This window comes from Pteropus medius, unplaced genomic scaffold (assembly GCF_902729225.1).
Source record: "Pteropus medius unplaced genomic scaffold, Ma_sr-lr_union100, whole genome shotgun sequence".
NCBI classification, from domain to species: domain Eukaryota; kingdom Metazoa; phylum Chordata; class Mammalia; order Chiroptera; family Pteropodidae; genus Pteropus; species Pteropus medius.
The window spans coordinates 7838276-7851381 of NW_024344371.1; the positions used below are offsets into that span (position 1 = coordinate 7838276).

Sequence of the window (13106 nt, forward strand, 5' to 3'; positions counted from 1 at the left end):
TTGAGTTATAAAGTAGAACTGTTTTCATGATTTTTGTTGCATTCTACCAGATTACAGTGTAGAAATTTGTTAACAATTTAAGGGACCACTAACTGTATATATAGCTCACATATCTATTGCCTTATAACCTTATCAGCATTTTTTTCTAATTTAATATGCATGAAGGGAGAAAATTAAAGAAGACAGTGCTAAATGTTTTACAAGAATTACATCATTTACCTCATTTAATGTTTGCCACCAGTTTTTGAGGTAGGTATTACTCCCAGGAGACATTGTGAGGACTGGGTGTCAAAGAGGTTACAACCAGAGGGCAAATACCAAAGGTCAAGCCCTAGAAGATTGCAGAAATCTAAACTAGGTCATTAAGAATCAAGGCCAGAGAAAGAATGGGAGCCAAGGCACTGGATCAAGGGGACAAAAACTCAAGAAAGCCTAAGCTAGATTGGCTAAATAAGAGGTCATTTTGATGAATTTCCAAACATCTCTTTAGTGCTCTTTTATAGGGTCCAGTCAGGGCTTTGTGAGAGGACCAGGTTCATTTAGAGGTACCAGAAGAGAATAGATGCTAGGCTGGCCTCTTGACATTTTAGAGTTCATCAATCACATTTATGTTTAAAAAATAAAGCTGCTACACATACATGCATATTTACATGTAAATGTATAGAGTTCTAGAAGGATACTCACTAAACTTAAAAACATTGGTTATATCTTTAGGCAGGAGTTGGGGTACCAGGGTACTTTTTATGTCTGCATTATTTCAATATTTATGTGATTTTTTTTAAAAGGAAAATTATTGCTAAAAACTTTCATTCATTATTTCATTCATTCAACAAACATGTATTGGATACTCACTATACATTGGGCACTGTGCAAAATCTAACGTTAAGATATAGACCCTACCCACAATTCATTTTTTTAGTATAGTATTTTGCAAACTTTGGGTCACAGCCCTTTAATGTGTTCTGAGATTAAAAATCAGTGGGTCATATTGGATTATAACCCAAAGTATAAAATAAAATATCCATGAGTCCATACTGATATAAATAAATAGGTAAATGGATAGAATAGACAAATCTCCTGTGCAATAGAATTCCAAATAATTTATATAGATACTCCAAGGAGATGGAACATAACTCCTCACCCCTTAAACACTGGCTACACAAAATGACTTCTTTCCAAAGAGCACATTATGGAAAGCGGAGGGAATAACTTCACAGTAGAAAAACCTGACAAGAACAACCTCAACCAGGTGACCAAGGTCACTATCAGTGATAGATCATATTGGTAGTAGTTGCCCTTGATTTGAAGTGATGGAAATGGTACATTACCTCTGTGGTCTTCCTCCTAAAACGCATAACCCCAGTCTAATCATGAGAAAAACATCAGACAAATACCAGCAGAGGGACATTTTATAAAATACCAGACCAATATTTTCCAAAACTCTGAATATCATCAAAGCAAGGAAAGCATGAGAAACTGTCACAGCCAAGAGAATTCTGAGACATGAAGATAAAATATAATGTAACCTAGATGGGATCCTGGAACAGAAAAAGGACATCAGGTAAAAATTAAGGAAATCTGAAAAATTATAAACTTCAGTAATAATAATATACCAATATCGGTTCATTAATTGTAACAAATGTACTATACTAACGTAAGATGTTTATAATAGGGGAACCTGAGTGTGGGTATATGGGAACTTTCTGTACAAGTATCTTTGCAATTTTTTTCTGTAAATCTAAAAGTGTTGTAAAATATAATAGCTATGAATTTAATAATATCACTGGATCACAGTTATCATTTTTCCTCAACATTTTATTATGACGATTTTCAAATATACTGCAAAATCGAAAGAATTTCACAGTGAATTCCATGTACTCACCACTTATATTCTACCATTAACATTTTCTAGACCTACTTTATCAGATAGCTAACCATCTATCTCTATCCATCTATTAATTTATCTTAGTTTTGAGTGCATTTCAAAGTAAATTATAGATATCAATACACTTCCCCCAAATACTTCAACATGTCTATCATTAACTAGAGTAGCTAGAGTATTAGTTACTTTTTATGTAAACTTTACATAAGATAAACGCATGAATCTTAAATTTACGTTTACCAAATTTTGAAAAATCCATATATCTGTGTAACCCAAACCCCTCACAACTTCAGTTTTTACAAAATGAAATGTTAAAGAAAATACTAGAGTGCGATATACATAATATGGGTAAGCATTGCTTTGTGAAGTTTTGTTTCAGATATATATGTAACTGTATACGGTGTCACAGTGTGAAATATCCCTCTTACTGTCACAATAAAAAAGTGAAAATCACTGGTCTGGTAGGGGAGCTCAGTGTGTAATCAAATAATAATTACATAGGGTAACGGGTTTTGTAATATATAGTGATGGATTCGAAGAAAGGATAGCCAGATGTTTGTGGTTAGAAAGCAGGGATTGGGATAGGCAGGAAGGCTTCACTGAGGAAAAGGTGCTATATCATCTTAATGACATTGGCCAACATTTACATAGCACTATGTGCCAACTGCTGAGCATACTTCCAAGAATGTTACATATACTTGCTCCTCTAATCCTCACAACCCAGGTGGTAAGTACTATTATTATTCCCACCTCACCTTAAACTGAGTATGGAAAAACATGCCCCGATCACGGATCACGGATCACGGATCACGAAGCTAATTAGTAGAACCAAACAGTCAAGCTCCAGTTCATGTTTCTGACTATTATACTGTATGAGTACCATACATTTTCTTGGTGGAAATTTGCTTTTTAACTTGGGGAATTTTATTTCAATCATTTCTATGTGCAAAAAAAAAAAAAATGTTTTTGTCTAATATTACCTTAGAGAGGGCAAGGGAGAGTGAGGGAATGAATGTGTGTGTGTTACAATTCTGGGGTATCTAGAAAGCATCTGAAGCTATAAGGGATATTAGTCATCATCAAATACCACTTTCATTTCTAGAAATTTTACTCTACTGTTTCATTCAATGAATTGTTTGGTATTTTTCAAATTAATTATTCAGTGGCATTAGAAAAGAGAAAATTGACTTTACATTCCCAAAGCTATCTGATGTTGAGTTTATTAAACTTAAATGATCATTTAATGACCCCAACACAGTGAGGCAATGAGGCAATGTGATAAATTAAAGACAATAATGTATTATGAGTCAGGAGACCCGAATTCAAGACTTCACTCTACATCTCAGATTATCAGTTTCCCATTTGCAAAATACAGGGAGTGCACATCAGGGATGACAGATATAACGTGCATATGTTGCCACACCCTGCTTCCTAACCCATGACTGACATTAGTGATCATTCATGTCATTTTTTTATTCTGAACCTGAAAACAACTTGAGAATCTTTCCCAACACAGTGCTCAAAGCAACAAGTACAGTTAGTCACAGTTGGCACCTAAGTCGAAATCTATTTATCATGTTTGGATATGACAACCTGTAAAGACTCTTTCAGTTCTAATTCCCAGAAATACACCATCAGAAATTGGAAAACTGTGCCCAATTGATATGTACTTCAGTCTATCCAGGTTGTCTTTTCTCTAGGCATTAAGTTTACATCACATTGAGTTCCAGAGGCACTAATCTGTTCCTGACCTACTGTGAATCTACCACCCTCCCTAGCCTTGGCTTTTGGGCATCCCAGCACTCTTTGTGTAATGCTTTCCCCCCCAAAATTTTATTTTCCTTCCTAGGTTTTTCATGCACATTCACACAAGCTCTTGAGTGTGGAATCTAACTTTCTGGCAATCAAAACATCTTCCCCAGCCTAGTGTGTTGTTGAATACAGAGTTTTATAAACAGAGGCAGTTCATACCTGCTCCCTGACCACTCCCAGCACTTGTCTAAGCATATTCCTTCTTATTGCCCTACCTCAGTTTCATAATTATTTGATCTCCTTCCTCCCTGATGATTAATAAGCAGGATAGGTGCTTAAAGCATTCATCTTCAGTTCTCAAACATATATTTGTCTGAGTCTCTGCATCGTATATTTTGGCCTTGTCTATTTTATAAATTAATAGAAATAATTTATAGTTGTGTTTGTCCATTTTATTACCACTGTGTAATTGTACAGTTATAAATTGTGTAAGTGTTTGTGAACATGCAAAAAAATGTTGTATTCAAGTCTTTCGATGCCTTCAGCTACTATTTTCAAGACTTGCATCCTAATGAGTATCAATTCAACATGTTCTTGTTTGTCATCCTTGCTCTTGAAGTCATTGGGAAGGAATGCTGTGCTTTTAAGGTGGAAACCAATTTGATCCCTTGGTGTAACATTGCAGTTGGATCATTTTACATCTCATTTTACCACTTACTGCAACCAGGACATTTAAAGGCATAGGCTTGACCACGGGTTCCTTTGAGTCAATATTTTTTCTTTTACCTGGCAGTTGGAATCCAGGGTATAAGATTGTAATTTCTAACTTTCATAAAGATGGTTTTAAAATAACTCTGTTGAAAGGGAATAAAAGAAAGGATGGTAATCTTAATAATTTACTAGTTGTCTGCCATAATTTACTGACAATAATTTATAAAGAAAATAAAAGCAGCACGTAATATCAAATGATTAAACAACACAGAATATGTTGCAATCCCACCTACAGTAGTGAGCTTATCTTCCTGGAAAAGGGAGTGAATGACCACAGGCCTCCCCCATGGCACAGCTGTCATATCCTCAGCTGAGCTGGTCTAGATAACATCCTGTTCTGCACACTGAATAAACACAGCAATGCCAGGCTTTGCCAGACTGGACCTTGCTCTTTCTAGCTCTAATGTTTGGAATTGTTGTGACATAACCACCTGTCTGATAGGGTTTAGGAAATAGGAGATGAGCTGAGAAGGCAAAAAATATTATAAAACTCTGTCCAAATATTATCCCATAATCTGTTACAACTCCTCTATAAAATTATTTCACATTATAATAGTTTAAGAACTATTGTTAACCTTGCTCTTTTACACTGACTTTCATAGATATCACAAAATGTGAGTATGATATCAGATGAGCCAACAAGGCAGCTCTGATGCTCATGATGAAAGGAGGACTGGTCATTGGTCAATACTGTGCTCTTTTGCATTGATTATTTCAAAATCTATATTAAAATGAGAAAGAAACATGAGATTCAATACAGCTGAGTTAGAAATAAAACCACAAACATGAATCCCTGAACGATGAAGACAAGTTAAGAGGTGTCACACATGTGTGCACGTGCTTGACCTCTGGGTTGCATCTCACGTCTGACATAAAATAATCCAGGGACTTTAGGTGTCTTAACAGCCCTAAACTTCAGTTTGCTTGTCTTTAAAATGAGGATTACAGAGGTACCTGCCTCAGAGAATTGTGAGAATTAAATAATATATGTAAATTGCTTAGTACGTGACTTTATAGGACTTGTAATTGGGCCTTTTTAGAGGCCTGTGACAGTCGATATTACTACTGTTACCGAACTCAAGGGGTTCATTTTGTTTGCACACATCAAAGCCAAAGGAGACACGGACAGGAGTTTTCAGCAAAGAAAGAGGTTTATTTAAAGAAATGGCGCCAAGCCCAGACACAGGTGAGCTAGCACTCCAAGATCTGGCTTCCCAGTTGCCTCTATGGGATAGGTTATACAGGGGAAAACTCATTAGTCATGGTAGCTAAGGAAGTTGGGGTCTTGCGCTCTACTGATTGGTTGGGGCTAGGGTAGGAGATAGCTGATCATTGTATCAGGCCCTGATGTCAGTCATTGTGTCATTCTGTCCATTTTCTAGGGGATGCTGGTAGGGTCTTTCTCCTTCATGGGTGTGATGCAAGATGTTATCTTTAGTTTGACCTGTTTCTATGCTTAACAGACCTGAGGCTTTGTTCCTAAGACTGTTTGATGCTGACCGAAGGGTTTAATGATTAAGGGAGAGTGGTGCATTATGCAGAAGGAAAGAAAAGTAGCAATTGAATCAAGGAGAATGAGAAGAGAAAAGTCATTTTGAAGAAGCGAAGATTTGCATATTATACTACTACTGCTTCCAGAGACGAAGGAAAGAAAAGCTTCACTATAGATCTTGTCTCCATTATCCATAAAATAAAGTTCATATTCCCTAGCATGACTTCTAAAGCCAATTCCATCTTATGTGAGCAGATCAGTTTCCTGGGACCATTCTTCTGCCCCCTGAACTACTGCCACAGTGAACTTTCCAGTGTTTTCATACCCGTTTTTTCTGCGTCAGAGTCACTTCTTTTAGATCATTGTTTAAGATCTTGATTAAAAGCCTCTTCTCTAGGAAGTTGTGCCCAACTCTCCTGTCATGTTCTTTGTCCTTTCCTTCTGTGCCCCATTCAAGGATACTTGTCCTGGTTATAACTCATCACCTTGTACTGCTGTTACTCATTTACCTATCTAACACTTTTGCTAGGTGTGAAGATCAGAAATAATTACTTCCTCTCCATAGTCTTCTTCTGGAGCTTGACACATAGTTGGCGCCCAACAAGGTTGATGAGTCAATTGAATGAATATGAGTAGAAGTACTGTGGGTACTCAAAAATGTTTTGGAAGATAACTAATGAAAATGTTTATGTTTAGTTCTTTATGAAAACCTCATTTAGTTCACATAGTGAAGACCAATGATATCAGAAGACATTTTATTTATTTCTGGTTCATCTATAAAACATATTTGATATGATTCTTTGAGAAATTTGATCTTGCCTTTCTGTTATTCTTTCATCATTCAGGTTCTAGTTACTACCACCCCTTGCCATAACTTTTGACCTATATTTGGAAAAATACTGGCCCGAAAAAAAAATGATAAAATTTTTCCTCATGGTGAATAAACAAGGGCAGACCCGACTTTCTAAGTACTATGAACATGTGGAGATTAATAAGCGTACACTTCTAGAAACAGAAGTCATAAAGAGCTGTCTCTCTCGATCCAATGAACAAGTAAGTTTCTGATTCTCTCTTTTATCTCTGCATTCAACTCAGCAGTGGCTGATCTGTTATTACTGAGTCTCAAGGGCCATCGTGTTCTTTGAACTACATTTTTCAACAGCTGTTAGGGAAAATAACAAATCGAATGAAATGAAGACTGAAGCATAGCTCTCCTTACATCCCCTTAAGGAAGATAAAAACAAAGAAAACTATAAAAAGTCTTGGGTTCATATTTAGGTCAGCATATTTGTCTCATTGCTCTGTGGAAGTGGCATCTCAAATTGACTTCTGCTAATAGACATATCTTCCTTTTTTGTTCCTACAAATTCAACCCTTGGAACTCCTAGGAGAACCTGTAGCTAGCATGTGGTTTTCTATAAGCCAGAAGTTGAAGGTCAGAGGACCAGTACAGAGGTGAATACTCAAGACCCACTTTGTACCAGAGGATAATAATATGATTCTCATGTGAAATGAAGTTTCTCTGCTTATCATTTTTGTGAATTTACTACCAACATAATACTGGAATTACTGATTGAAAAACTTGTTTTAAACCTGTCTTATTTTATTATGTAGATAGGAGAAATGGAAGTTAAAAATTCATATGAAACAACAGAGTCGCCCATTCTGCCAAAATTGAGGTTAAATTAAATCATTAAAATAAGAATAAACAGGAGTTTTTTAAACTGAGTTTATTACTACAAAGAACTTTAATTGGAGAATTACTTAATCCAGATCCTAACTTTGAATCCATTGGAAATTACTGAACAAACTAAGGCAAAATCAAAAAGCTTGTTTAAATCACCCATTAATTTTGCCAGTTCTCCATTTCACTGCCTATGTAGAAAGGCTGCTTGTGGGAACCACTGCTAAGCCATAAAATATTAAACTACATCAGTGCTCAGAATTTAACGTGTTGGAACTGTGTTTCCCTTGGCTTCTAAATTGATTTTCCAGTCGGAACATCTCAAGAGTCCTCTTTGAATTACTACTTTGGCCTACCATGGCACACACTGCTTCATGTAGCTGTCAAAAGGAAACAGAAACTATTAAAGGGCTGTGTTAATAGCCACGTACCTTACATAAAGGTAAACACACTCCAGAAGTATTCATGTTTGAATCTTTCTACAATTTCAATTCCACAATTTCAGACACCCTTTTCAATGATAAGGTACCCTTTGAAATATGTACTTTGTAATGAATATACTGTTAGAGATTTTTGAAGCATTCTAAATTATTTTAGACTAAATAGAAACCCACTGGGCTTTTGGCATAATCAGGCACCGAGGTAATACAATCTCAGCTTAGCTTTTATTTTATCCACAAAGGTGCTTTGATACTTTTTTTTTAATGTCAGAAACTCCCGAGAGGCTTTGAAATATGTTCTTCAGTTCTTTCAAACAGGTGGTGTTTTCTTGAAAGGTCTAACTGAGCAGAAATCACACTGGCTCTATAGTGAGCTGAAAGCTGCAGAATGGTCTTGTATTTACTGCTTTTATCTTAATTTTAAATAAAAGACTCAAATTCCTCCATTTTATAGATTGTCAAGTGGCTTTCCAATGGAAAAAATTCCATAATCAAAAATTGCTGCTTCATTCCCAGCTGCATCTGGGTACCCGAGAGCAATATATCCAATACAAAAAGCCATACAGTTGATGCTCAATCACATTTGGTCAGGCACACCCAAAGGTCCAAAGGAAGGGCAGCCCTGTACCTTCAGCCTCCTACCTAATTCTTGTCCACCCAGGGCCTTCCCCTTACCCTTTATATAATGGCTTTAGGAGAGATGAATGGGACGGGAGTTGTTTTATCCACAAGTCAGTGTTGGTAAGCTAGTTATTAATTCATATGAAGCAATGTTTACAATGAGAGATTTTTGTCTAGCATCTGCCACACAAAAGCCATCTTTAAATAATTTATAAAAGTCCACATTGATTATTTTCATGGGTGTAGGAAAAAGAAATCAAGATTTTTTTTGCATGTTTATTTGGCTCTTCAGTGATTATTAAATAGTACAAAATCGAATCTCTAATTGCTTCCAAAAGAGCCTAAGAGAAGTGAAAAGAAGAAAATCTTTATCATGTTGGCTTATTTTCACATTAGAGGGAGTTTAATATTCAGTAGCTTTGCCTGCTGAGTTCCACACAGAACCAAGCAAAGGAATAAAAAGTACAGGTGGGAACCCATGTCAGCACTGACTTTTTCCCATGACAACTTCTTCACCTCCCACTAGAGATGCTTTCAAGTTGTCCCTTGAATACTGTGAGGATGTGGCCAACAAAGATTGTGTAACATTTTAATGTTGTATATTTCTAAGAATGTGTTGACAGATACTCAAAGCAGAACCTAAAAATTATGCATGCCATTTTGAAGAAATCCCTGTTAACCATACGAATTAATATCTAACTGTGTTTTGTGTAGTGCTCCTTCATCGAATATAAGGATTTTAAGCTGGTGTATCGGCAGTATGCAGCTCTCTTCATTGTGGTTGGAGTTAATGACACTGAGGTAAGATATTAGAAGAGCCTATGGAAAATGCAAGAAAATTAAGAATAGCAGTCTAATTTTTTATTCCTCCTTACAGTGACATTTTCTTCCCTACTTGCCTCCCTAAGAATTATCTTGACTCCTTTGAAAAATCTTTGTTTTTATCAAGGCTAGTAAAAGCTGTGTGGAAGAGAAATAACTAGTATTTTTATTGGATTAGATGTGCAGCTTGTAGAGAAGCACAAAACCACAGAATGCCTTCCTTGACCCTAAGCAGTACCAGTGTCCTGCCCTTGTTCTGTGTGACACAGTAGGGCAAGCTTAGAGAAGTGTGGAGGCCAATCAGTGCAGCATTAAACATAGGCTGACATATCAGAAGCCAGAGCAAACGGTAAATATGATTGTGCTGTGATTACGTCTCCTGATTTTAGTTTACCTTTTCAGAAACGTTAATTCCAGATCAACAGCACCTATGGCCATGGATGCTCTGAAAGGATGTTTAAGATCTAAAATACTTTGAAATATCAGTTGGTTGTTTTTTTATCTGCAAACCAAAGTTTAAGGTGGTTTCCCTATCTTCACAAATGGAAAAGTGATGACATGATGAACCTGAGAAATTGCTTCGGCCAGTTGATGATGAAGTCAGGGAATAGAGCTCAGAATTCTAAACACTAGACTCATTCTGGTTTCAGTCCAGCCAGATTCATCATGGACACTAAAAAGAATCCCAGAGGTTAAGGTTTTCTACATTTCTCCTACTAATAAGCTTCTTTTAAACAAGTGAGTCATAGAACTATTTTGAATATTTGTCCATGGGAAGCTATTTGCTCATATTTTCTGTATACCAAGCCACATGCTCTAAAACCTGGTTGCTCAGTGGGCAGCTGCATGTCTGATTTACACATGGGCCACACTAAAACTAATTACGCCCTTTTTTATTTCAGAATGAGATGGCTATTTATGAATTCATCCATAACTTCGTGGAAGTTTTAGACGAGTACTTCAGCCGAGTTGTAAGTCTAATGACTAAAAAATTGTTTTTGTCAGCAGGCCAATTTCCCAGAAATGGGTCTATATCAAGAACATGTGTTAATATAGAGCTTTAATGTGTAAAAGTTAAAATTCAGATGATGCCAGATTTTCATTACCTTTCCTTCTGGCTCATCTAAAGTGTTATAAAGCTATGTGTGCCTTAGATCTTTATAAAAAACTATTTCTACGCAACTAAGAACCTCCTGTGTCTTTACCTCAATTAAGAGATTTTGCTATTTCACTTGCTCGCTCTTTTTCTGCTTCCCCTCCTAATACACATGACACTTTTTTAATTTAAAAATAATTTCCATCGAAACCCTTCCTTTGAGGGTCAAAGCTGTCTCCCCTAAAGGAATACCTGCATTCCTTTCCATCAGTCTTTTTTTTTTTATAAACAGCTGTATCGAAATACTTATATACCATACAGTTTACCTTTTTAAAGTGTATAGTTTTTAGTATTTACAGAGTTGTGAAACCATCACTACAATCAATTTTAAAATATTTCATTACCCCAAAAAGAAATACATACCCATCAACATTTCCCTCCCACCTTCTCCACTCATCTCCTTTCTGTCTCTACAGGTTTGCCTCTTCTAGACATTCTATATCATATCAACAGGATTATACAATATATGGTCTTTTGTGGCTGGCTTTTTTTACTCAGCATAATGTTTTCAAGATTCCTCAATGTTGTAGCATGTTTCGGTACTTCTTTTTTATTGCTCAGTAATATTTCATGGGTATGCCACATTTTGTTTATCCATTCATCAGTTGATAGGCATTTGGGTTATTTATACTTTTTGGATGTTGTGAATTGCTGCTGTGAATATTTGTGTACACATTTTTGTGTAGAATCATGTTTTCAGTTCTCTTGAGTATATACCTAGGAGCGGAATTGCTGAGTGATATGGAAACTCCATGTTTAACATTTTGATGAGCTAGTAAACTTTTGCAGAGTGGCTGCATGATTGAAATTCCCATCAGGAGTGTATAAAAGTTCTAATTTCTCCACACCCTCACCAAAACTTGTTATTATCTGTCATTTTTACTATAGCTATCCTAGTGAGTATGAAGTGTTATAAAGGCCAGTCGACTGAGGTTTTGATTTGAGTTTCAGTGATGGATAACAGTGTTGAGCATCTTTTCATGTATTGGCCATCTGTACATCTTCTTTGGAGAAATGTCTGTTTAAATCTTTTGCCCATTTTTTTATGGCACCTGGTTAGCTCATTTGGTAGAGCATGAGACTCTTAAATCTGTTGCCCATTTTTCAATTGTATTGTCTTTTCATTATTGAACTGTAAGAGTTCTTTGTGTAGTCTGAATACAAATCTCTTATCAGATATGATTTAGAAATACTTTCTCCTATTTAGTGGTTTTTTTCCTCACTTTTTTGATGGTGTCCTTTGAAGCACAATAATATCTATTCTGATGAAATTTCAGTTAATTTATTTTTGTTGTTGTTGCTTATGTTTTTGGTGTCATATCTAAAAAGGCTTTGCCTAACCCAAGGTTGTAAAGATTTACTTCTATCTTTTCTTCTTAGAGTTTTATAATTTTAGCTCCTACATGGGTCTTTGATCCATATGGAGTAATTTTTGTATATGATGTGAAGTCAGAGTCTAACTTCATTTTTTTGCATGCGAATATCCAGCTGTCACAGCATCATTTGTTGGGAAGACTGTTCTTTCCTCCCACTAAACTGTCCTAACACCTTTGTCAAAAATCAATTGACCATATGCTAACCATGAGAGTATTGCAAATTAAAACTGCAATGAGATATCACCTCACACCTGTCAGAATAGCTATCATCAATAAATCAAAAAACAACAAGTGTTGGTGAGGATGCAGAGAAAAGGGAACCCTCATACATTGTTGGTGAGATTGCAAATTGGTACAGCCACTATGGAAAACAGTATGGAGTTTTCGCAAAAAAATTAAAAGTGGATGTAACTTTTGACCCACCAATTGCACTTCTGGGCATTTATCCAAAGAAAACCAAAACAATAATTCATAAAGATCTATGCACTCCAGTATTCATGGCAGCACAATTTACAATAGCCAAGATATGGAAGCAACCAAAATGCCCATCAACAGATGATTGGATAAAGAAATTATGGTTCATATATGCAATGGAATAATACTCAACCATTAAAAAAATGATATCCTACCATTTGCAACAACATGGATGGACCTAGAGGTCATTAAGCTGAGTGAAATAAGTCAGACAGAGAAAGATAAATATCATATAATTTCACTTATATGCGGAATCTGAGGAACAAAAAGAACAAACTAATCAAAAACAGACTTACAAATATAGTAGACAATTAGGTGACAGACAGAGGGGAGGGGTGATTGAGGGCCTGGGAGAATGGGATGAAGGGTTAAAGAAGTACAAATTAGTAGCTGATGGATGGTCACAGGGATGGGGACCACTACAGAAGGAATGCAGTTAGCATTAATATGATGGCTAGATAGAGGGCCAGGGGAGGGAGGGAGCAATTGGGGGGATTGTTTTATGAACTATATAGATGTCTAACCAATGTACGGTATACTTGAAACTAATTTAAATAAATAAATTTTTAAAAAATCAATTGACTATAAATATAAGGGTTTATTTCTCCGCTTTCAGTTCTGTTCCAATAATCTGCA

General features: G+C 36.0%; 1 protein-coding gene across 4 annotated transcripts in view; it reads left to right on the plus strand.

Annotated features, from left to right (window-relative positions):
- The window catches only part of AP4S1 (adaptor related protein complex 4 subunit sigma 1), a 39501-nt gene that overhangs the window by 13926 nt on the left and 12469 nt on the right, over positions 1–13106 (plus strand). For all 4 annotated transcript variants that reach the window (XM_039870480.1, XM_039870481.1, XM_039870478.1 and 1 more), the window contains exons 2-4: positions 6743–6950; positions 9357–9443; positions 10367–10435. In XM_039870480.1, coding sequence (XP_039726414.1) covers positions 6813–6950; positions 9357–9443; positions 10367–10435 — 294 coding nt within the window. In that variant the 5' untranslated portion in view covers positions 6743–6812. The remainder of the gene's footprint in view (positions 1–6742; positions 6951–9356; positions 9444–10366; positions 10436–13106) is intronic.